Source organism: Diabrotica virgifera, chromosome 1 (genome assembly GCF_917563875.1).
Source record: "Diabrotica virgifera virgifera chromosome 1, PGI_DIABVI_V3a".
NCBI lineage: Eukaryota > Metazoa > Arthropoda > Insecta > Coleoptera > Chrysomelidae > Diabrotica > Diabrotica virgifera.
This window is the reverse complement of record NC_065443.1, coordinates 124,698,636-124,726,115: the sequence shown is the minus strand read 5'-3', so window position 1 is coordinate 124,726,115 and position 27,480 is coordinate 124,698,636. Positions and strand designations below refer to the sequence as shown.

The 27,480-nt window shown below is 32.8% G+C and overlaps 1 protein-coding gene across 1 annotated transcript in view; it reads right to left on the bottom strand.

Annotated features, from left to right (window-relative positions):
- Positions 1-27,199, bottom strand: part of LOC114338823 (juvenile hormone epoxide hydrolase 1) — a 30,297-nt gene extending 3,098 nt beyond the window's left edge. The window contains exons 1-4 of the mRNA XM_028289439.2: positions 26,893-27,199; positions 14,161-14,536; positions 655-1,020; positions 281-515 (exon numbers count right to left, since the gene is read on the bottom strand). Of these exons, the coding sequence (XP_028145240.2) occupies positions 281-515; positions 655-1,020; positions 14,161-14,536; positions 26,893-27,078 (1,163 nt within the window). The 5' untranslated portion in view covers positions 27,079-27,199. The remainder of the gene's footprint in view (positions 1-280; positions 516-654; positions 1,021-14,160; positions 14,537-26,892) is intronic.
- Positions 27,200-27,480: the final 281 nt, after the last annotated feature.

Sequence of the window (27,480 nt, the reverse complement as noted above, 5' to 3'; positions counted from 1 at the left end):
TTGTTAGGAAAATAACTATTTCCATAGTAGAGATTGAAGATTAGAGGAGACACAATACAACCTTGCCTCACTCCAAGCATGATTTTCACATATTCGTTGTGTTCACCTGGTTTGATTCCAATAAAGGTTTCGAATTATTTTCAGATCTTGGTTGTTAATTCCTGCTTCTTTTAGTATTTGCATCTTTAGTATTGGCGTCCTGTACTCGATCGAAATGATACTAAGAGGGCAAAAGCTCACAAACATTAAAATAAATTATTTAAAAAATATAACAAATTACCCATCAACGTTCAAGGCGTAGATTTCGGAATTAAATGTTTCTGCATACAACCTCATGGAGGTGGTGATAGATCTGGTAACCCAGTAAACCATAACGTTGTCCAACAACTTTTCCAAAGTAAATTTCTTTGTCAATCCTCCGTCTTCCAAGTCTTTCCATGATGGATTGGTCCATGTGGTGAACTTCTCTATGATGTAAGCTGCAAGACCTACAGGGCTATCACGTAGAGCGACACCTGGAATTATACAGAATTTAACAGTAGCAAAGATGTGTAATTATTACAGTATCAGTATAATTTTTATACAGTAGCATTACTTTTTGGCGTAATATGGGAAATTTACATTGCTATTTGATATTATCATGTTGAATCTTACCAACGGTATCCGGTTTAGTCGCCTGAAGATGCATATAACCACTTTCCAGTAGAAGGAATCCAAAAATTTTCATTCTGGGATAAACGAGATGTTGCTTGTCGGCTTCAACAATCAAAGATGGCATTAAACTACCCAATGCTAATTTTAGATGAGAAAGAGGACTATTGGCAAAGCACATATTGGAATGGACTCCCAGCACTTTTTCTGGGAATAATGATGCTAAGTTGGCTACTATTATGCCACCCCAATCACCTCCCTGAAGGTAGTACTTCTGGAATCCCAATCGAGTCATAAGGTTCTTCATAATGACGGCTACGTGGGGTGCACCAAGTCCAGATACTTCAGCACCTTCAGAAAATCCATAACCTAATAAAAGAAAAAAAATGTGTTATAAACTGTAAATGATCACCGCTATAAATTAAACTAAAATTTTTTCTGAGACAAAAGATTTAATTTTCTACATGCAAAAATTTTTGTTTTGACCTAAAGAATGTTTGTATGTATATTGTTAGCTGTAGACGGTATGGATTAACGTTGTATGCGGCGTACAGTATTTATTGGAGGCACAGCCAAAAAAGATACGTAGATAGCTTTCCTCTACAATCTACAGAATGAGAGTAAACTTAACGTTTAACAATGTGGCGTATTCTTCTGCCCTAAATACGCACTTTTCACTTTTTGTGTACACATAATATGGGAATGAACGCAAATGCTGTAATTATAATTATAGGAGAATACCTGTTACCAGCTCAGTGGGGAGGTTCTACTACGGTCAAATAATAAAAGAAAGAATAGACTCAGAATACAAAGACATTTAAATTTCGTGCAGGAGGATCGTGCACTGATAATATATTCGTTCTGCAGCAGGTAATCGAAAAACGGAAGGCAAGGAATCTATCTACCCACCTATTGTTTGTAGATGTAGAGAAGGCATACAATACGGTACCTTTGAAAAAACTGTTTCAAACACTGACGAAAGTAGGTCTAGTACTGTCTAGTAGAGAGTATATGGATGATGCTATTGCAAATATATACAAAAATGAAAGAAGTGTAGTTAAAAAAGGAATCTTTTTATCGCAATCATTTTCAATAACAAAGGGGCTTAAACAAGGATGTTGTCTATCTCCGACCTTATTTAAAGTATATATTCAAACATTGAGCAGTGGAAGAAACAAGTATCCGGAATAGGAATAGACATAGGTGGTAGTAATTGTCGAACAACTTTGTTTTTCGCAGATGATCAGGTAGTCGTAGCGAGTGATGAGGAAAACATGGACTACATGTTTAGAAAACTAAAGAAAAAATATGAAAAATGGGGCCTTAATATGAATATGTTAAAGATAGAGTATCTTAAAATAGGAGATGATGAAAAAGATCCAGAATTAGAAATTAGAACCAGAAAACATGTAAAGAATATAAATATCTCGGATCTATAATGTCGAAAGAAGGCACTAGGTACCAAATGAGACATCGAAAACAGAATGCAGCAGGGAAAAAAGCGGTAAACATTCTAAGCTCTATACTATCGTCTAAAGATATTGGACAAACAACGAAATTATTATTATATGGAGCAGAAGTTTGGCAGATCACGAAAAAAGATAAAAAAAGAATAGAAGTATGTACTAGAAATGTATTATCTAAGGAGAGCGAGTGGTATATCCAAAAAAGATCACATCAGGAATGAACATATTAGAAGGAGAACAAATTAGGTATATTCCAGTGTAGATAGAATTGAAACGAGACAACTAAAGTGGTATGGTCACATGAAACGAATGAATGAAGATAGTTGGCCAAACAAAGCTTTAAATTACATACCACAACAAAGAAGAAGAAGGGAAAGGCATTCAGTTTCCTGGGAAGAAAATGTACGGCATATAATAAGAAATATAGCCATAAAAGAAGACGAATGGATGGACAAAAAACGATGGCTGTCGAAATGCGAGAAGCGGCAGAGGCTGTAGGAACCTCGCTTATAGATAGATGTTAATAGTCGTTGTGATTGTATCTGGACCTGTGGTGTTAACGTGTTCAGAATTTGTTGAACGAAACATGGCACTGGTTGTATATTTTCTTGTGATAACAATACACTTGAGGATGTTGGTTGACTTATGCTTGGCTCTTATACAGTGGCGGCTCGTGGCTTTAGGGACAGGGTCGGCAAGGTTTTTGTCTCCTCAGATAGGTATACCATCTAATTAAAAAGCTTCAATCATTATAGAAGATTTTTGGTTTTTGTTTTTTTTTTATTTTTTTTTGTTTTTTCACATAGATTTAGAACCTAAACATGTTTATAAATTAACTTTAGTCTATGTTGTTTGCACGTAGCAAAATGGGTAATAACATCATCGTAAAATTTATTAATGTGTTGGAGAGATTTTAATAGTTTTTTTCTATTAACATTTGAGAAAAGTTTGACATTCTCTTTTGTTTCATGGTGTTTCGACAATACGTTTTGACACTTTTTAGACAAGAGAAATCCCGTTCATTTAAGGCAAAAGTTGGTAGCAATGAGAGAATTCATGATAATAATTTATTAATTTCGGGAACAGTTTGTTGCAATGAATTGCAGTATATAAAATTATACATATTTTGTAACTTATCCCATCTTCCGAAAATAGTTGGATCAGCATATAAAACTTTTAATTAATTTCCTTAGTTTATTTGATTAAAGAATTATGGATAGTTTTAATACACTTGTCTAATAGATATTTTGAAAATTCTTTGGCGTAACTTTTAAATTCTTGCAAATCTTCAAAATTTGAAAAAATGAGTACCTATCTAATTGCACAAGTAATAATAGTATCAAAAATTTCAAAATATATTTGTTTTTCGAGATCTGTGTCATACTTTTGTCTTTTGTGGGGGTGTTCGGAAATATCAAGCGAATCCAAAACGTCACTGCGTATATATTGAAAATTACTATCTCTGAGATTTTTTACCAGCTTTGTTATTCTATTTTTGGAATAAATAAAGTCAGTTGACTGATTTTGAACAACACTGAATATCACATCAGTTTGGGTAAACACTTTCTTAGAAATATGTAAAAAAATATTAAAAGAATAATCATTTAGTAAAGTTTTCAAACCGATTGCTTCACGGATCGAGATATCATCACTTGCAAAATTGTCGCCTTTATTAATAAAATTGAAAACTTCCAAAAGCTGTTTACGAAAATCTGCTCAATCTGCTGAATCGATCGGATAGCTCAGTGCGACTAGCGGCCGACCCACACTTCACTTCACCTTGAGGTATGTGAGTTCAAGCCCAGCCCAGGCCATCAGAAAAACAAAAAGGCTAATGCGCCAGTATAAAATTCTAAGTATGAATCTGGCGCTTAGACTGGAATATGCGGGCATCTGATCGACCTATGAGGGAGCAGTACGGCAAGGGATAAGGGCTTGCGGCTCGGTGATACTTCCCCATAGATCCCTACCGAAGGGCGTTGACGCCTAAGAACGGTGTAGTACATACATACTACAGTGAAAACTAACCGAGATTTAGAATTCCAAAAGCTACGTTATTTCATAATAATTAACTTCATCGCAAGCGCACTATAGCAGGGTACGTGCCTTGGTACATGCCTTGCTGGTGTCTGCCCATCACCGATCGGCAGATTGATTTCTGCCGGTCCGGTATCTGCCGGACTCTGCCATTCAAATACGGGTGAAATTGTGGTGAAATGTATAATTGGTTGCCTATCGGCTAATATTCCACAGCGCTCCTTACAAGTAAATCGTAAATCTAGGGACGGCTCGCCGTCCCTGTCGAAGCAGATCTTATAGAATTCACATAATCGCAATCGGATGCATGGCTGGGATTATTAATTTGAAAAGTTTCTTACCCGTAGGGATCACTTTTAACGTATCGGATTGATCGAATTCTTTTACAAACAATGAATAAAATTTAGTCTGTATTATCTCACAGATCTTTTTTTATTTTACAGAAACAAATATCATCAACTCAGATTAAATTAAATATTTAGAAAATCTACAATGTGTCCATAAATGTGTGGGTCGGCACTGCCGACCCTGCCGACCCTGACCGGCCGCCACTGCTCTTATAATTCGGACTGTAGTAGTGGCTTGTTGTGGTCTGCATTTATTTCCAAAGGGACTAAATTATATATATGTAATTGAAATGAAATTTAATATATAAATTTTGCTCTTGGCTCCCCTACTAATACCTAAATTTGTAGTAGTCATTTATTACTGGATAATTACTTCAACATTTAACACAAACACTTTTTGTTTAACACAAGACCAGTTGTTGTATTTAAATTTCCTAATGTCGAATTAATTACTATTAGGTACATACTATGTATTTAGTCCAAGTAATGAAGCTTGAAATAGGACAAAACCTCGCAATTTTTACAGAATGGATCGATTTGCTTGAAAATTTGAGAATACGTAGTTGATAGTCCAAGGATCAAAATCTATATGATGCCGTAAGGCGCTTTTACCATGGGGGTGGTTGCCATCCCATCTCGGGGGGTTGACATTTTTTATTATATTTTCACCACAAAAATTGGTAAAAACGTTAATTCTAAGCAAAAAACGTTCTATACATTTTTTTGATAAAATTAATAGTTTTCGATTTATTCGCTATCGAAAGTGTTAGTTTTATATCGAAAAAATCAATGCTTTTAACAAGTTTTCTACTAATAACTCCAAAAGTTTTCGTTTTATCAAAACAACTTTACTAAACAAAAATGTACCTTTTGAAAAAATAAACAAAACCGTTTTTTTAATTTTCTTTAAGATCAATAGCAATCGAGCTATACTGTATTATATGTTAGTTCTTCTTCGTCAAATGCTAAATATTGTAGTTTCAAAGTCAAAAGACGTAAAACTATCCATTTTTCGAGGATAACTTGTTAAAACTAATTTAAAGTATTTAAAAATATCTATCTCCAGAAATAAAAAAAGTATTTGGCTCTAAAATTAAGTGATTTATTATAATGAAAATAATGTCAGTCCCTATTTTTTCAGCGAAAAAGTGATCGGAAGCAATCTCCTAATCACCACCCTAATCAAATTAGTCATTGACCTTATTTGGTCTTCTTTATTTATGTATTATTAATAGGTTCTAGAAGTTTGACCGGCTTAGAATGATTAGTTTTCAAATAAATGGAGTTAAAAACGAATAACGAATTTTTGTAGTTTGGAAAAAATGCCCTTTTCTTCAGTATAGAAAGATTAGCATAAGAGCCAAGTTATTATAAGAAAATTAAGTGAGCTATTGACAGTTAAAACTTGTAATAGCATGCAAAAACCACCTTTACCAACCCTTTCAAAGTCATCTCTTTTTGCGACAGGATTTTAAAAATATTTAAATTAATAGGCTTATAGATGTTATAAAAACCTACAAAATTGTTTTTGCCAAACTTTTTAAGATAAAAATAAAAAAAAAATACGGTTAAAAAATCAATATATTTTTTTGAAAAAAAAAGGAGAAATCCAATTGGAAGCATAATAATGTAAGTTAGCGGTGTTTTTAGTCATTTGCCTTACTTATTCTTCTTTATTTATGTATTATTAATGGAATAAATAAGTTTGACTGGCTTAGAATTAGTTTTTAAGAAACTGGAGTTAAAAGCGAATAACGAATTTTTGTAGTTTGGTAAAAAATGCCATTTTCATCAGAATATAAAAATTAGCATCAGAGATACGAAAAAATGTTTTAATATGAAATTGTAAGTTACTTAATTCCCAAGTACATGGTTTGAAAAAGTTATTTCTACGGCAAAAATTGAGTGAATCTTAAATGAGTATATATCGTAAAACATTGATTTTTTCGATATAAAACTAACACTTTCGATAGCGAATAAATCGAAAACTGTTAATTTTATCAAAAAAATGTATAGAACATTTTTTCTGAGATTTCCACCCCCCCAGATGGGGTGGCAACCACCCCCATGGTAAAAGCGCCTTTCGGCATATAGATTTTGATCCTTGGACTATCCACTACTCATTTTAAAAGTTTCAAGCAAATCGATCCATTCTGTAAAAATTGTGAGGTGAAAAGCTTCGGTTCCTGGATTAATTTTATTATATTATAATATGATATGGATGATAATAAAGTAATTGTATATACTATTATTTCTTAACATATTAATTATTTCTTTGACACTTGCCTACAATTTCGAAGTTTGAACGAAACGGGATACAATTTAAGCCGTTTTTTGGATTGAAATGGATATTAAAAAACACTTCGATTCTTTAATTTTATGCGTTTATTCACTCTGTATAAGAAAAACTGATGATGCAGCGCAAGCTGGATAAAAAAACCAAATTAGACAAGTATCCGAAATAGTGTCTCTTTTGTATGGCATCGAAGGTTGTGTGTGAAATCTGTGTGTATCGTAGAATACCAAGAATAATTTCGGTGGATAGAGTTCGTAACGAAGTTGTTTTGCATCGGATGAGAAAAGTTACGGAAGTCATCAAAACAGTTAAAAATCGCAAACTCGAATATTTTGGTCATGTTATGCGACACTTAGGGCCGGTTGTTCGAACGCTAATCAACATTGATCACTATCAAATACTTAATTACTGTCACAACTGTCAATGTCAACTTTGCTTGGGTTGCCGAAAACATAATTATTGATGACAATTATGAAATTAGTTAATCTTCTTCTTCTTCTTCTTCCTTCTTGTATGTAGGCTTTAAAGCCTGTTTCTTCTTCAATATTATCCTCCTAAATTGTTTAGGTTATCGCACCACCTTTTTCTTGGTCTGCCAATACTTCTTCGTCCATTTGGTGACTTATCTCGTGCTATTCGTACTGTCCTATCCTCTGCCATTCTACTAATGTGTTCGTTCCACTCCTGTTTCCGTTTTGTCACCCATCCATTTATGTCTTCTATATTGCATGATCTTCTTATGTTTTCGCTCCTCTCCCTATCCAACAGACTTTTCCCTGATATTCGTCGGAGTATTTTCATCTCGGTTGTTTCTAGTAGTCGTCTCGTTTTAGATGTGTCAGGCCTTGTCTCCGCCGTGTATGTTAATATAGGTCTAATTGCTGCTTTATAGATTCTTGCTTTTGTGTCTTGTCTTAAGTGCTTGTTCTTCCAGATTGTGTCATTGAGAGATCCCGCCGCTTTACTTGCTTTTAAGCTTTGTTGTCGTACTTCCTCTTCAACATCTACGTAACTGGTTATATCTATTCCCAGATATCTAAACCTTGCTTCCTGCTTTATTATTTTCCCATCAATTTCGATTTTACATCGTAGTGGGTATTTAGATGTTGTCATACATTTGGTTTTTTCTGCTGATATTATCATATTGTATTTCTTGGCTGTTGTATTAAAGATGTGTGTTAATCTTTGGAGATCGTCTTCTGTCTCGGCGATTAATGCGGCGTCGTCTGCATAACACAATACTTTGATTTCTTTATTCCCCATTCTGTAACCATGACCTTTACGTACTGCTTCTATTATTTCGTCCATTATTATATTAAAGAGCAGTGGGCTTAACGAGTCACCTTGTCTGACTCCACTTTGTACTGGTATAAACTGCGTTAGTTTTCCATTTATCTTTGCCTGTATTCGATTATGAGAGTAGATGTTTTCGATGGTTTGTATAATATTGATTGGTATGTTTCTTCTATACAGTAAATGTAAGACGTCTTCGACTTGGATGCGATCGAAAGCCTTTGTCAGGTCTATAAAACATAGATATGCTGGTTTATTGTACTCAATGGCCTTTTCTGTGATTTGTCTCAGTACAAATACGGCGTCTACGCAGGATCTTCCGGATCTGAATCCTTGTTGTTCATCTGATAAAGTTGTTAGTTTAATGATTTTGTTGGTTAGGACTTTTGTGGTTAGCTTAAGTGCGGTGTTTAGTAGATTTATACCTCTATAATTGTTGGGGTCTTCTTTGTCTCCTTTTTTGAACATTGGTATCATTATGCTGTTTCTTCATGCGTCTGGTATCTTGCAGTGCAATATTAGTTTTTGTATAAGTTTTGTCATCTCTAGGGTTATACTGTCTCCTCCGTATTTTAGAAGCTCGTTGGTTATTCCGTCTGGTCCTGGTGACTTCCTATTTTTGAGTGAATTTATGGCTACCCCTACTTCCTGAAAACTGATTTCAATTTCGTGTCTTAATTCAGGTAGGTTATTATTTTGGTTATGATTTTCCTTTCCTTTAAACAGTTCCGTCAAGTATCTTTCCCATTCGTTTGCTGGTATGTTATTGTATTCCTTCAATTCTGCCATTTCTTTCCGTTGGTTTCTTATGAATCTCCATATTTGTTTTTGTGTTCCGTAGAAGTCGCTTTCCATCCTTTTTGTAAACTGTTCCCAGTGTTCATTTTTTGTTCTTCTTACCAATTGCTTTGTTTCATTTCGTATTCTTCTATAGGTGTCTCTGGATTCTGGAGTGTTTGATGTTTTATACTTCATGTAGGCGTCTCTCTTCTCTTTACATTTCTCTTTTATTTCTTTTCTGAACCATGGTGTATTGTTGTTGTTTCTTTTGTTCAGTACGACTTTGCGTTTTCCTAGAGCTTCTGTTGCTGCCTCTTCAATATTGTTTTTAATTTTCTCCCAGCTCGCGTCTATATCTTCGATGTCGTCTATCTGCTTCAGCTGTATCTTCTGTGCTAGTCTCCTTTGGTACATTTCTTTGGTAGAATCGTTCCACAGTGATTCTACATTGAATTTTTCCTCGGTGATTTCCTGTGGAAAATGTTTTGGTGTTAGTTTCATTCTTATTTTTGCTAGGACTAATTTGTGTTCACTCCCTGCGTCTGCCGAGTTTAAAGTTCGAATATCTATAGAATCTGCTCTGGGTGGATTTTTCTATTAGTGACTATAAAGTCAATCATAGATTTGTGCCCCCTGGAGTTTTCAAACGTATATTTATACTGAAGCTTATGGTCGAAAAATGTATTATTGATTCGCAATTCGTTAAAAGCACAGAGATTAGCCATGAGTTCTCCATTTGAGTTGACATGGTTTTCATTGAATCTTTGTTTTACTCCTGGAACTATTTCATTTCCGATTCGTGCATTAAAATCCCCCATAAGAATTAAGTGTTCTTCATGAGGTATGTCGTCCAGGATGGTTTGCAACTGTTCGTAGAATGCCTCTCGTTCCTTCTTAGGTTTGCAGTCCTCGGGGCTATAGCTAGATATAACATTTAATTTTTGGTAGTCCATTGTGATGTTCATATGTATTATTCTTTCGGATATGTATTATTTATGTTGTCTTTAAATTTTTTATGGTCCATAAAAAAATTAGTTAATCAATTATGTTAATAATTGTTATGTTAATTGACTAACTAATCTCATAATTATAATTAACTATGTTTTCAGCAACCCAACCAAAGTTGACATTGACAGTTGTGACAGTAATTAAATATTTGATAGTGATCAATGTTGATCAGCGTTCGAATAACCGGCCCTTAGAGAGATATAATATACTCCATTTAATAATAAAAGGCAAGGTGGACGGAAGAAGGGGGCCAGGTTGAAGAAGAACGTCATGGCTTAGACACCTAATAGAATGGTTTTACAGATCCTCTGCATCATTTTCCGAGCTGCCGTCAACAAAATTACTATAGCCAATTCGATAGCCAACGCTCAACAATCGAGCACGGCACATGAAGAAGAAGATCTGAAATAGTATAAATATGTATAACGAGAAGATAAATCATTTCATTCTATTTGCGATTCAGTTTCTTTTTTAAGGATATTCTCTTATTTCCTCTATTTTCTTATTTCTTATTCTGTCGATGCTTGTCGACAGCATCTTAGAAGTCGATAGTATCTTCGAAAGGTCTTAATCTCTGTTGCAGCTGTCTTGCTACTGTTTTTTTCTTGGTCATTCATTTTTCAGCACTAAATATCATAACACTTCACGCTAATGTTTGTGACTAAGAACTAATGAAGAAAAATATAGATTATAATTGAAAAGCGCAAATGAAGATGGACTGGCCATATATTAAGAAAATAAAAATTCCAGTATAAAGGAGAAAAAGAAGAGTAATATACATATGGAAAAGAGTTAATAGAAAATAAGAAACGAAGTTAAAAGGATACCAAGAAACATAATGGTAAAAAAATGGGTGCAAATAGGGCCCAAGACTGTACAGGTAATCAGTGAGATTAGCAACTTCACAATCAGTGGGGAAAACAATAAGGGGAAAAGATCCATAGGTAGAAGAAGAATTTCCTGGCTGAGAAGCTTAAGAGGAAGAAGAATCAGTACCTATCTTTTGCAATTGAAATATGTACAATACGGTACCCTGGCCTCAACTGGAATAGCTATTTGTATAACAAGGGAGGAAAGTGCTACTTTTCCTCCCGAGAATGAAGTTTACTGCCCGACGCGTAGCGGAGGGCAGTAATCATTCAAGGGAGGAAAAGGCACTTTACTCCCATGTTATACATATGGTTTTTCCACCTTCCTCAAATTAATAACAAGTCATTTTTTATTTTTACTTAATTTATTTATGTAACTAACCAACAAAATTTAGTAAAATTAAAACTAACAAGTAGGTACAATATAACTGTCAACTGTCAAATATAAGTCAAATTATTAATGTAAACATTGTTAAATCAAAATAAAAATTTACTGTTTTTTACCATTCTGCAAAATATTGGGTGTTTTATAAATAAACGTTAAAATGTATAGATACTTACGTAATAGAAAATAGATATTGTACAGGGCGTCAATAAGTTATATTTCATGAATGACGTCACTTTTACTTTTCCTCCCTAGGGAGGAAAAATATTTTCCTCCCTAGGGAGGAAAAGTACAACTTTGCTCCCTACAATCAGGTCCGGAAAAGTTTACTTTCGGTAGAGGTAGGTGGAAAACTATATTTTATGATCATATTCATGAACTCTTTTTTTTAACATTTACTGAAAAAAATTAACAAAACTTTAATTATTATTTATGGTAGGGGAGCAAAGTATGCTAAATGTGCAGTCACTCGAGCGCTTTGGGACCTATTAGGTTGTGAAGAGTAGGTCCTAAAACCAAAAAAAGTTAAGTTAAGTTTTCCATTTTAGTGGGCGCTTGCCATTTTTTAATTTAATTTTCCATTTCCAACAATCGTTTATATCCGATTATAACGCCATCTATCCATAATTCGAAAAAGTGTTTCGAATAAAAGTTACTTATTTTTACGTAAGAAATCCAAATCTGCAATAAAAAATGAGGGCTCCTATTTAATATTTTAAAGTAACCCCCCACCCCACCTTCGTGGGAGGTCGTGTTTGGTACCATTCGATAGATTTTTCAAAAATATTGAATAAGCGTTTTTTGCAGTTTTTCGATCTGATGTTTATTTCGCGAAATATCGCGGGATTCGTATTTAAAATATTAAATTTACCCCCCACCCCTCTCCGTGGAAAGTCGTGTTTGGTATCGTTCGATAGATTTTTAAAAAATATTGAACACATATTTTTTGGTTTTTCGATCTGTCATTCATTTCGCGAAATATTCGCTTTTTTCTTGTGAAACTTTGGGACTCCCCAATTTCCTTACGCCCGGCTCAAATCGTCAGATTTTTGAAATATACACTCTTTTGCATGTACTTAACTTACCTTATCTTAATCTGACAATTTCGAGATTTTTTAAGGATATATTTTATTTTCGGGCCCCCCTTAACGAACTCCCCTGTGTTAAGAGCCAATATATGGTAGAGGTACATCTGCAGGGTACCAGGTTTCTCCCCATATGATAATCTGACGAGCTCGAGTAACTGCAAAAATCCCCGCTTGGGCTCCCCTACCATTACATTTTTTAGATATTTCTGATTCTCCTTGTAGTAAACGAATATTTTATTCGATATTATACTATCAGTCTCAAATACATCTGAAGCATATCATGATTTTGAAGAATAACTGATAGTCTAGGCGCCAGAGGGGTCACGTGTCCTTTTCAATTCTGATGGACAAACTCAACGGTTTCTTATCCATGGATTTTTGACTGCTGATTACGAATTTCGAGCGTGGATTTCGATCCGAATGGTCAAAAAATTGTTATAAACAATTTAATTGTTTATAAGGCTCTGGCTCATAAATTAAAAGAGATAATAGAAAATATTTCAAATAAAATTTGTTCCTTAATAAAAAACGAAGAAAAAACCGTTTACTAAACTTAAATCCAACAATTAGAACTCAAGATATTGTAAATTGCAAAATAAGTATTTTTTGAAGCTTTATCGCTCGTAACTCGGCTTCTACGCATGCAAATGAGCCTTAGAGCCTTCTATATAAAGTTTGTTAAATTACCTGATCTTCATTTGTTTTAAAGTTATACCCGATTAAAGTTATAATTTTCTTAAAAAAATTGTACATTAATTTGTTTATAAGGGTTTTAAGCAAATTTGGGCTGTAAAAATTTATACTTTAATTAATAATAATGATAGAAAACCTCAAAAGGATCAATTTGAGCTTACGAAAATGTTCGTGAGTTTATTTTTGGCCAAGATATAGATATTTTAATGGTCGCTATGAGGCTAAAGATCGGCTCACAGTCAAGTAAGTACTTTTCGACGCTTTATCGATCGTAACTCGGCTTCTATGTATGCAAATGACCTTTTAAATTTTAAAAGTCTCATTTGAAAGCTTAATTAATAGACTTCCAAACAAAGTTTGTCAAATTACTTTATCTTCATTTGTTTTGAAGTTATACTCGTTTGAAATTATAATTTTCTTAAAAATTTGTACATACATTAATTTGTTTATGAAGGTTTTTAGTAAATTTGAGCAATAAACATTTATACTTTAAATAACATTAATAATAGAAGAACTCAAAAGAAATAGTTTGAGCTTAGGAAAGTGTAGAGATTTACGCTGTGAGCCGATCTTGCCTCTCATTGCGCGCTATTAAAATATCGATATCTTGGCCAAAAATAAACTTACGAAGCAAAATGTTCCTTTTGAGTTCTTCTATCATTATTCTTAATCAAAGTATAAATGTTTATAGCTCAAATTTGCTTGAAACCCTTATAAACAAATTAATGTACAATTTTTTTAAGAAAATTATAAATTCAAACGGGTATAACTTTAAAACACATAAAGATAGAGTAATTTGACAAACTTTGTTTAATTAAGTTTTAAAATAAGACTTAAGGCTCATTTGTATGCGTAGAAGCCGAGTTACTAGCGATAAAGCTTCTAAAAATACTTATTTTGCAATTTGCATTGTGCACTAATTTTACAATATCCTGAGTTATAATTGTTGGATTTACGTCTAGTAAACGGTTTTTTCTTCGTTTTTTATTAAGGAACAAATTTTATTTGAAATATTTTCTATTATCTCTTTAATTTATGAGCCAGAGCCTTATAAACAATTAAATTGTTTATAACAATTTTTTGACCACACGGATCGAAATCCACCCTCGAAATTCGTAATCAGCAGCCAAAAATCCATAGGAATCCGTTGAGTTTGTCCATCAGAATTGAAAAGGACACGGTGACCTCTATTTGGCGCCTAGACTATGGGGAATAAGTATGTATACAATCGTAAAATAATATCATACCTGGCAAACTTGGAATAATCAGTTCAAATACAAAATCTCTTCCCTTCTGCGGTTTGGTCAAAAGTGGGATCATTTCATAAAATTCTCTAACAGAGCCTGGCCATCCGTGCAACATCAACATCGGGAAAACCTTCAGTCCTTTGGTCTCAGTAGGCTTGACATGAAGGAAATGGATGTTAAGTCCTTGGATATTGGTAGTAAACTGTGGATACTGGTTGAAAAACTTTTCCCTTTGTCTCCAGTCATATTTGTTCTTCCAATAGTCCACTATAGTATTCAGGAGATTAGTGTTCATTCCGTAATGTTGTTTCACGCCATCTAGGGGTGGTTGAAATGGAAGACTACGATCTAGTCTGCCCTTCAAGTCTTTTAAAATCTGTAAAGATATAAAAATCAACAGACGAGAAGAAACACGTACAATTTCAATGTCATTCGTAGTTTTGTCTTTTTAGTATTATGAGAAACTATTGGTACTACCATTACAGCAGTTCATAAAGATAAAAATGAGTTCATAAAGAAAACAAAAATATCATTATTACCTCCAAAAGGTTTTAAATCTAATTGTATCAAGTATTAAAGGAAAGGCATTAGAAATATAAAAATATGAGTACCTTCTGGTAAAAATTTTAGTTTTCATAATAATTGATAACTAACAACTATTCAGAACAGAGTACATTGCAACTGGATTTAACGACAAGCAATATGCAGCAGTTTTCTTCCTCGATATAAGCAAGGCGTTCGACATAGTACGGCATAAAGCTCTAACATGAAACATGAAGCCATAACGAAACTCATTACATTGTACTTAGGCAATCGGATGTTCAAGGTTTGTATACGAGAATGTTTGAACATAGAGCCTCGAAGGTTGGAGTATCACTGGCGGTCTTATCACACCTACTGTATAGCATATACAGGGTGTTTCATTAATAATTGTCCATATAGTAACTGGAGAAACCTTAGCACAAATTACGAAGATTTAACCTAAAACACTTAAATAAAATGTGGTTCCTTACTGAGTTACAGGGTGTTTTATCTAACAATTTAAAAATTATTTTTGCTCAGCATTTTAAAACTATTCGACATATCCTTTCACGCTTGGCAGAAAGTGCGACTACTATACACCCCACTAAATTATGATAAACAAACGTTTCTAACTATTACCAGAGGCGTACGACAGGGGATAGTGAATGGTTGACCCTTCTCAAATTCTGCGCCAATGGAGAAATTACTATTTTAGTGCCATTTTTAGATTCTGCAATACTTTTTACGTAAATAATATATTCTTCATTAGTAACGATAAAGTCATTAGTTTTCGAGATATTTGAAGTTAAATATGAAACGGCACAGTTATTTTGATTAATTTATGATATGATTCATATGATTAAAATTTAAAAGTTATTTGTACCCAGTACTTTAAAACTATTTGGCGTATTCTTATCATACTTGGCAGAAAGTGTAGGTACTGTAAACCCTACTAAATTAAGATAAATAAACTTTTCTAGCTACTACCAGAGGCGTACGACAGGGGATAGTTTCTAGTTGACCCTTCCCAAATTCTACGCCACTGACGATATTGCTATTTTAGGGTAATTTTTTGATTTTCCAATACTTTTTTTGTAAATAATATACTCTTCATTCGTAACGATACAATTATTAGTTTTCGAGATATTTGAAATTAAAAATGAAGCGACACAATACATTAATCAAAATAACCGTGTAGTTTAATTTTTTACTTTAAAGATCTCGAAAACTAATGACTTTATCGTTACGAATAAAGAGTATATTATTTTCATATAAAGTATTGGAGAATCCAAAAATTGAACTAAAATAGAAATTCCGTCAGTGGCGTAGAATTTGGAAAGGGTCAACCATTCACTTTCCCCCGTCGTACGCCTCTGGTAATAGCCATAAACGTTTGTTTAACATAATTTAGTAGTTTGTACAGTACCTGTACTTCCTGCCAAGTATAAAAAGGATATGTTGAATAGTTTTAAAATGCCGAGCAAAAATAATTTTTTAATTTTTAGATAAAACACCCTGTAACTCAGTATGGAACCACATTTTATTTAAGTGTTTTAGGTTAAATCTTCGTATTTTGTGCTAAGGTTTCTCCAGTTACTATATGGACAATTATTAATGAAACACCCTGTATACAGCAGACGTTTCAAAAACACTCAGAATTCTACTTAGCCTTTATGCAGACGTTACACCAATAGCGGCAAACTATAGAATTGGATGTAACCGTAAGGAACCTATAAACGGCACTCAAGGCATTAGCAGACTAGTGTATAGCCAATGGCGTATATTATAAAACATAGCCATAAATCCAGATAAGACACACTTCCAAAGGGGAAAAGAAAATCCAGAAAAACAACTAACGGTACAGGATATACCTATCTAGTGGAAGAGTGGAAGTCCAATACTTAGAAGTCACTATGCAGCATAACGTTTACTCCACATATAATCGCAGTAACATGTAAGACATAAGCAGCCAGAACTCTCGAAATCTCGATATAGGATTTTTCTTTTTTTCTTTTATGGCCTTTGGGAACTGCGCCCATCTAGCCAGCAACACTTCTTAAAATCAATGCCTAACCAAACCTACCATACACCAAGACCATTACGAATCCAATCGAACAATCAAGGGTAGGGAAGGGAAATAAATTTTCGCAGATAGGGGTCGTTCAGGGTGACTAAACACAGACTAAGTAGCGATGCGGGGTATTATTACCAGGGAGATAAGGCAAAGGTAGCAAAACTATACTAGATTTACAATCACGATGCAGCAGAAATAAACAAACCAAGACACGCCAAACGTTACTAGGAGCACTCCCGAATCACGTATATAGGATATAGAACTTACAGAAAGAAAACGTCAGTTAGTCATCAAAACTAAAATGAGATTGATCAACAGTATCGTACTAACTGTAATCACATACGCATCTCTCGCATGCCGACATACGTGCAGAACAAATAAAAAGAAGACATAAGCAGGCTATAATAGATGCTAAGCTGTAAAGGTGAACAGATATGCAGCTGAACGTTTCCTATTGTAGCAAATCAGAGTACTGGAAACAATGGAAGAAAAAGCCACAATAAAATTTGCTGAGCTAGAAGAACTCCAAACCACATCCTTAGAGATATTTTGGTCCTTAGAGAGGTACGGTGTTTTCCTCAGATGGAAGCGCAGAAGATCAAAACAACATGCGCTAGCGAATATTTAAAAAACATTAGGAAGACTAAATACTAAATCTACCTACTAGATCTAAATCATCTCCGATATGCCGCTGTCATTGTTCCTATAACAGACGACTTAGGAGAAGCCAGAGTTATGCTACAACTACAGCAAGTAACACAGAGAGTCGGTTTAAAGATAAGCTATGGAAAATAAATGGTGACCAATCTTGTCTCCAATGAGATAATAGAAATCAAGAAATCGGCCATAGAACTTTTAAAAGGGAACGATTTTAAGCTACCAGTTCTCACGTAGGAGCAGAAACCTTATTCTCACAAAAACATTGGCGAAAAAATTGAGAAGGCTACAGTGCAAAATTGAGAGATTAATGTTTGGAATAAGCTTATAGTCTAGGCTGTATCGTCGCCCCCGTTAGGTAAATTATTCCGATTCGATTTTTTTGCACAAACTTACTCAAAAAGAGGTCCTTATAACAAATCCACAGGGTGCCAGGTAATACCGTGGTCGAAAATTTGTTTAAACAATTATTTTAAACAAATTCACAAAAATTATTTTTAATAGAAGTTAACTTTAAAATTTTGTTTTTGATCTAACAGAGGCTTGTCTGCAGCCTCGTAATTGTCTTAACGCAGTGTCGGTGCGGTTGTTGGCTAAATCTTTACTAACTGGATCAAGCATCTTAACAGCTGCCAAAATAATAATATCCCGCGTTTGCAAAGTTTTACTGACAATATTGACCTTTGCTAAAATATTTTACCAGTTACGACAGAGCAGATAAACTTAGTTCTTTAATTTTGTCATCAATGAGCTTGCGATGTTTCTTTTGTCATTGTCGTACTTGTTGTCAAAAATTCAGTATAATGCATCGTAAATTTTCCCCATATTAAAACGAATTATATTTTTTCAATTCTACTTTCCCATCTCGTATTTGAAAGCGGTTTTAATGTAAAGGTGGGTATCTCATTCATTATGACATTCCACCGTAATGTGGATGCGAAAAAAAAAACATAAATTTCTTGAAAAATTGAAAAAAATTGTTATTTCCAATGAGCATTTAGCGGCATCATTTAACACTAAATTAAGGCTGTGAGCCGCATAAGGAACATAAAACGCACGAGGATTCATGTCTAAAATTTTTTTTGAAGGCCAATATTTTTGCCTCTCATACTTGCCCCATTATCATACCCTTGGCCTCGTAAATCATCAAAATCAATATTCATTAATTTCAAAAATTCTAATAAATAATTAGATAATCCTTGTCCGGTACTATCAGTAAGCGGTAAAAAACCTAGAAAATCTCTCTAACTTCGGCAAGCTTTGTTGACGAATTGAGATAAACGAACCTAACAACAATACTACTCTGGGCTAATTAGCAAAATACAAGGAAAAGTTATGTACCAGCAATTTTATTGCTGGAATCGAATCTTGTGATTGTATATATTAATAATATAGGTATGCAAAGTCTGCAGATAGTGTGCTACTTTTTTTTATAAACAAAATGGCGCCCAAAAATCGTGCTTTTTTCAATTTTTGCTATATAACTCCAAAGATTTTAACTTTACACCAAAAACACCCAAATAAAAATTCACCCTAATTAAATTATACATAGAGACGTGTTTTTCCCGATTTACTTCGACTAAAATTTTCCCCGGAAAATGTGGGTTTTTCCAACAAAATCTTTAATTTTCAACTAAAATCTTAGATAAGTAATTGCTTATCAATAATTAAATAACTTGGTAGTATAAAATCTCTTTTCGTATATATTATAATTTCAGAAGCGGATGGAAATTGAATGAACAGTTTAGCAACAATTGAATTGTTAATTGAAAATTTACGGTCGCTATAATAACCACAATAATTATAATACATAAGAATAACTATGATTTTTGTATAACAAGACATTTTACCTATCTAATGCACATTACAGAATTAAAATTTTTAAAAATAGTTTTAATAAATTTTGTTGGTTAGTTACATAAATAAAGTAAAAATGAAAAAATTACTTGTTATTAATTTGAGGAAGGTGGAAAAACTATATGTATAACATGGGAGTAAAGTGCCTTTTCCTCCCTTGAATGATTACTGCCCTCTGCTACGCGTCGGGCAGTAAACTTCATTCTCGGGAGGAAAAGTTGCACTTTCCTCCCTTGTTATACAAATAGCTATTATTAATAAATTATGTTCATTGTTGGTTGTTGGGTATCTTATTTAGGGGAGTGCACTTAGATTTTCACTTCGGAAAAAAATCAAACAAGATGGAACTTTTTGTAATTTTATTAAGAAATGTTTAATAAACAACGTATCAAAAAGTTCTACTCGAGAAGTGGGTGCTTCATTTTTTATTAAACAAATGAACTGCGAAATTCGATGTTTTTTTAAAAAACTGATTCACCATTGAAAAATTCAGAAAATTTTACAAAGAAAACTTTATATAAAGAATTTTCTAAAATTAAATCTGTATCTTCTATACTTATTTATTTATAACACTAAAGTCACCCATCTCACAAACATTGGCGCACTGTAAACTAGAGTACGGCGAAGTGCACGGTTGAGTTATTTTAATGTAATTCTTTAACTAATGGATCAAATGAAATTTTACAAATTGAAAATAAAAGAAGAATAATTAAGCTATCTTATGGTTATAATAGAAAGAAATAAAATGTATGGGCATAAGTAGGTACGCTGTGAGCGGAAAGTGAGCCTTACAGGAATTTTGTTTAAAAATGATTTAAAAATGTGTAACTAATACAATTTTTCTTATAAAACTCTAAATTTTGCACAACTTACCTCTTAAGAGTCTCACTAAATGATGTTTCATTCAAAAAAAGTCTCAAATATTTAATTCAAATGATATGACGTCTCAAAAATGTAATTTTTGAAATCTTCGTAGTTTTATATAATTACCACCACTTTACGACGGTATTACTCAAGTTTGAACACATCTATTACAGTTTTGTAAGCAATTTTTTAAAGCTTAGGATTTAATCTTTAAAATGCACTAAATTATTTTACATTAGAAATAAAATAGACTATTTCTTTTTGAGAAAATTAAGAAAGATAACAAAAATGTAATACAAAAACCGAAAATTACCAGCTAAAAAAATGTTTATACAAAGTGATCAAAACTTTTTTCTGCAAAACTTACCTAAAATACATTTAATAATAAGCTTCAACAATAATAGATGTTCAGCAAAAAAATTTTTTTTAGCTCTTATACAGTATGTCTGCGTAACTTGGAACCTATTGATAACTTTTTTATTATTAGTTTTACGAAAAAAAGTTATTCTTTATAAAACACTCTGCATCGTATATATTCTTAAAGGCAATCATCAAATATCAAGTTTAATTAATTTTATACGAGGTATGTCAAAAAATATGAATTTCACTCAAGAGTAAAGTACCTTTAAATTTCACAATATCGAAAATTGTTATTAAGAAAAGTTGTTTGGAATTAAAAAAATTGTTTTAGTGTTCAATTACATCCTTCTAATTAAAATATTGTGAATAATAAAGGCACTTAACTCTTAAGAAAAATTCATATTTTTTACATACCTCGTATAAAATTAAAAAAGTTTGATATCTGATGGTTGTATCTTAGATTTTAGACGTATCCGTAATTTGAGAAAAATTTAATTTTTTTACGATTAGAATGATGTAATTGTATATTTAAACATAGTTTTTAATTTCAAACAACTTTTCATAATATAATTTTTTGATATTCTGGAATATAAAGGTACTTTACTCTCTAACGAAATTCATATATTTGACATAACTCGTATAAAATTTGATATCTGATGCTTGAGTTTTAGATTTTTGTCTATCCAGAGCATTTTATGAAGAATAACAATTTTTCGTAAAATTGATAATAAAAAAGTTTTCCATGTGGTTCCTAGCTACGCAGACATACTGTGTAAGAGCTTCTGTATAAGAATTTTCAAATTGCAATGCCATATTCGGATTCAGCATAATCAAAAACAGAATAGAAACATATTTGATCAAAGTAAAATGATGAAATTAACGATATTTTTAAAATTATTTATACAAAACAATTGTTATTATTTATACAATTAATAAACAATTAGCGCCCAAATCTGCGAGTAGAACTTTTTACTTTAACATGTATATAAACTAACAAAAAAAGTTTTAGAAAAATATAAGCTTGTTTGAATTGTTCCGAAACAATGCATGTTTTCGTTCTAATTGCACTCCCCTAATTGGTACAATCTGACAAAAGTTTTGTTAATGGATACTATAATTGGGCAATTGAATAAGTTTAACAATATTTATTTATTTTCAAACTATAACAAATTATAAACTTGTTGACTAAAAAGTATAATTAGGTGTGATAACAGTTAGTTAAAACATTTCAAGTCACCAAATGCTTTATTATACTAATTGTGCTGCTTTATCGCCCGCCGACGACTGATAATGATTTTTACTTTTTGACGAAATGCCATTTTTAGCCCGATATTAAGCTATCTTTAAAATGAGATTATTTAATCAACTAACATTGTACACAAGTTATACAAATAAAAATGATTTACAATTCACTTTCGATAATGAACTTGTTTGAAAACGCTGATAAAGCAAAAATAAAGTTCGTGGAACCTTCGGGCTAAGGTCTAGTGTTAGGGTTTTCAGATCACCCAAGCCGACGGCTTTACGTGCCTTCCGAAGCATGGTGGCGACTCCCTCAATTTTCCAGTTATAAATTGGAAAATTTCTGGTGTCCTCCTTCAGCTTGTTAAGTCAGTAACATAACCGCTGAACTACAACCGCCTCTAAGACTCTGCTAGAGTATTATTATTAGTCATTTGCAATGAGTAATTGGGAACTAAACACACTGAAAGCGATAAAGTTCTTCTTCTTCATGTACCATGTCCTTTCAGAACGTTGGTTGCCATGAGGGAACCATGAGGTTCTTCTTCGTCCTGGACTGCGTTTGCCTTTGCATAATACACACACTCAAACTTATATGGAATCACCATGTATTTCAAAGCAATATTAATTTCTTTTGAAAAAACTTGTTATTGTTGCGAAGACTAAAGGTTTTTATTGAAAATAAACAAATATATAAGATAATCGGATAGTACAGCTCGGTACGGTATAGGTTATTTGCTTGAGTTGCAAATTGAACGAAAATAAATAAACTAAATTTTTCGTCCAAAAACGAAAATATGCCTCATGTGTGGTTATAGAACTTACAATGAGGAAAGATTATTGGTCTTGTGGAGCAAGTAATGTTCTCAGAGAGACATAGCTGTAGAGCTGGGCGTAACACAGGGGGTTCTGTCCAAAACTTATGCTGGGTAACAGGAACTAGGAAAGCTCAAAAATAAAGTAAGGCAAAGTCGCCAAAAAGTAATAATGGCTCGCCACGATCGTTTAATAGTCCAATCAGCTGGAAGACACCCAACCATTTGTCACCTGCAGCTCCAAAGGCAGCTTTTGGAAGCTACAGGTGTAACTGTTTCAGTTGAAACGATAAGAAGAAGAGTTCGTGCCAAGAAGTATAGAGCAGGAGACAGTTATAGGTTCCCGAGTTATCCAGACAGCACAATATTGATCGCCTAAATTGATGTCTTCACCACCAAAACTGGAACATTGGGAATTGAAAAAATGTGCTATTTTCCGAAAAAGTCAGGATTTGTGTAAAATCAGATGACCCACGAAATCGTGTACATAGAGGTCAAGGAAGACAAGCAAGAACGAAAACGAGATCTGTTCACAAATATACAAGGGAAAGTGTAATGTTCTGGACAGAAATTGTGGTCCGTAAAAAAACTCCTTTAATTTTTATCCAATCAACTTTTACTGCTCACAGATATGTTGATAACTTGTAGTTAGGCTCTGCAGAGGTGTAACAGCAAAAAATTTAATTCAAGGAATGTCAAGGAAGACAAGCAAGAACGAAAACGGGATCTGTTCACAAATATACAAGGGAAAGTGTAATGTTCTGGACAGAAATTGTGGTCCGTAAAAAAACTCCTTTAATTTTTATCCAATCAACTTTTACTGCTCACAGATATGTTGATAACTTGTAGTTAGGCTCTGCAGAGGTGTAACAGCAAAAAATTTAATTTTCTTGCATGCCAATGGACCTCCACATACCATTAGAGTGACTAGAGACATCATTTAAGCAGAAGATATCCCTTGTTTGTAGTGGCCTGCTTGCTCACTCGAGTTTAACCCTATAGAGTATTTGTGGGATATGCTTAAAAGACAAACTAGAGCTCGCCGGGATAATCCACAAATCACCGCACGGCTAGTACAAGCTGCTCTTGAAGGATGGAGTAACCTACCACAGCAAAATGTTGATAATTTGATTGGGAGCGTGCCCACGCAAACTGAAGCTTGTATAAGGACTAGGGGTGATAATACTGACTACCAAAAATACAAACAAAAATAAATAAAAACACTTTAAACATTATTTGTTTTACATTGAATTTTTTTTTGCTATTGACTTTAAAACAACAAGTTTCAATTTGTTTGTTAAATACTTTATTGTTTAATTTAATTGTAATCCATTTATTATTAAATTGCTTTAAAATAAATATTGTTTGCCTTCGTGTGTTCGTTTTTTTTTAATTCGCACGAAATAATAAGAAATATGGTGTATTCCACGAAGTCTGTTTTGGATTATCGCGACAACGAATATTTTAGTGTGCAAAATAAGAAGTACGAAAGTATTTTGCTCTAATAATTACTCCAATAAACAACAATATAATTTGCAATTTAATTTCGTTCTTCATATTTTGCACAGTAAAATATTCGTTGTCGCGATAATCCAAAACAGACGTATATTCGTGGAATGGGGTATATCAGGTGATTCCATATAAGTTTGGGTGTGTGTATTTTGTAGTGACCTATATTTGGGACCTATATTACATGTCCGAAATACTCCAGCTTTCTCTTCTTGATGCTTTTTATAAAGTTGCGATACATTACAATGTATAAAAGTTGATGCTATTTACTTTAGAATTAAATGCAAATCATGTGTTATTTCAGATTTCATGGGCAATTACAAATACCAGTCATGGTCATGAAGAAAGACAATCGTGGGATTCAAATAACATGTAATAAACAATAAGCTTCACAAAAGGTTATATAAATACCTATATTAGTCAGGAACCAGGGCCAATTTAACTCTAGGCCCGTGAGGCAACTGCCTCGGGCCCGTGTTTTAATGGGGCCCGGAAAGATCATAAAAAATTTTTATGGCAATAACAAAATAAATTTTCAAAATTCTTTCATTTATGAACAGGAATTGGCCAAAATATGTAAATCTGGAATTTCAACAATATTTTATAAATAATCGATCGAATAAATATATTGTTGATCAAATTAGTAAATGTGTTGTTGATTGATAAATATTAGGACCGTGCAAGTTCGGCAAAGCGACACCTGGTTTCTACGCTCAGCAACATTTTTCGCACTTTTAACTATATTGGCCAATTATATTAGTCCTGGTTACTGAATAATTGTCAAGGCCATAGTCCAAAAAAATAATAAGAAGAAAAAATAAGATTCAGGTTATGTTATTAAAACGTAAACAATTGTATGTAGTAAATAAAATTAGTTATCAAAATGCAGTACTGCAAGCAAAATACACTTAATTAAATTTACCTTTATTTAATAATTGCATATCATATCAACATTGTGGAGCAATATATAATTTTTCTTCTTCAATGACAGTAGGTATGAAATATACGTCAATTTGACAATTTCAATTGAGAATATTATGAAATATGAATTATTTAAGAAAGTTGCAATATTTCTCCGCTATTCGAGCACGATCGTTTCTCGTATCCCCTCCAAGTACTTGCACACCGCGATTAAGGATAGTGGTGGTAAGTATACTATGTATCAATCAACGTTTTTATAAAATGAAAGCTAATGGGGAAAATTCTTCGCGCGCGGTTAGTGTACAGTACTTTCCATGGGAAAAATATCAATATACGACAGTTATTCAACATGAGCGATCTCCTATATTTCATGTACATTAGTCAAGATAAGTAGTACCACAGGACAAATTGTACCTAACATTAATGGAAAAAGGTTATTTAGTTAGAAGAAAAGAAACATTGGAGAAACGTTCTTCAACGAATAATAGCAACCATTAAATTTTGGTCCAAAAACGGTCTATCTTTTTACGGTTCAACAACCAAATTATTTACAAAAGGAAATACCCTAAGGTATACAGTGTGTCGCCTTTAAGATGAAGAGAGCCCTATATTTTTAATATCAAAATAAATACAGATTTGAAGTTTTGCACAGTCATACAGGCTGAATGTTCACATTTTTAAGATACTCAGCTGAAATTTAAATTTTAAACGCAGTCTACTGCAATTCTACAAACAGGGTAAATTTTCGATATTTTGCTTCTCGTTAGAGATTCCGTTAAAAGTTATTTGAAAAAGATGTTTGAAATGATATTCTATCCCACATACCAAATTTCATAACAAAATTCGAACTTTTAGTTTTTTTTAATATTTGTAGTCAAAAAACCCAAAGTGCGAATTTTGTCATGCAATTTGGTATGCAATTAATATTTGGAAGTACTTTTTCAAACAACTTTTTCCGATATCTCTAACGCAAAGCAAAATATAGAAAATTTACCCTGTTACGCTGTGGATTCGCAGTAGGCCACAATTAATATTTCATTCAATTATTTCATTTGACTATGTTAAAAAAATGTGTGAACTTTCAACCTGTATGACTGTGCAAAACTTCAAATTTGTATTTATTTTGATAGCCGAAATATAGACCTGTCTCCATCTTCAATGCGACACAGTCTATTTAAACAATGTTTGATTGTTAATAAATTTTAACAATAAATCAATAAATTTATTGATTTTTTATTAATAATAAATAAAATATAAATTTTATTTATTGTTAATAAAAATTTAAATTTCTGATGCAACTATACTTCTATCAAATAACTAATTCACTTAAAAAAGTTATTATTATTATAAATCATATTTAGGGGCCCGAAAATTGTGTAATGCCTCGGGCCTAATTTGAAGTAAAATAGGCTCTGTAGGAACACCTTAGACCTAGACTCGAGAAAGCTGCAAAGGAAGCAAACAAAAAGAGACCTTTATGAAACAAAATTGACTGAAGAAAAAAAAAGAGTGCTAGAATCGCTAAGAAAACTATATATTTTTTACAAATATTTAATCCAAAATATTCGGATTCGTATATTATTTAATAACGTGTATTCAATAAAAAAGAGAAAATAACGTGTATTAAATATTAGATATATTAATATTATTATATACCTATTTTAAATAGTATAATAAAATATAGTCTATTTGTAATGTAATCTTTTCAAAGACCAGATATGGAAACGCAAATAAAATATCATTGTCAATAGTAGACACTTAAATACATTGTACTAATTGAACGAATTATACATGCATGCCTTTAAATTCTTATATAACTAATATTTTAATATGAATAATATAGAAGCAAAGTGAATAATTGTGAGAGCCGGCAAAAAGAGGTTTTAGTTTTACAAATAAAAACAAACTTACTTCATCTGAAATTTGAATTTTGAACGGTTTGATACTAGTATCCACTTTTGCCGGCTTGGCCACTTTCCACCATTTTTCGCCCAAATCTGGCACCTTGGGTGTTTGAAATAAAGATTTTGTACTATAGACAACTAAAACAGCTAAAAGCACTGCAACAACAGCTCCAACTTTAGCGCAGCAACCCATTTTTCCTCTTCCACTTCTCACACACAACTGTCACTATACTATCAGTGGCACCGGTGTCGTTAGACATGATTATAGTTTAAATTTGAACGATACGCCGGCTGAGAGATCGAAGGTCTAGTTCAATAAGAGTTCAAGTGGTACAAAAAATTCCTGCACAAACAATTGCTTTAATCTACACCGATTGTAATAATCAAAGTGATAACATAATGAGATTATAATGTGGCTATATATTAGCAGTGGCGTGCTGGAACTTTTCAAGCGGCCCGGTGATTTTATAGAAAACCGGCCTCCCATCTTCATTTTACCTTCTATTATCAGGATGTTTTATTCGTTATTTATAAAATCAAAAAACAAAAATACAAATTATTTTTAAATGAAACATAAAACTTTGAATTCAATGAT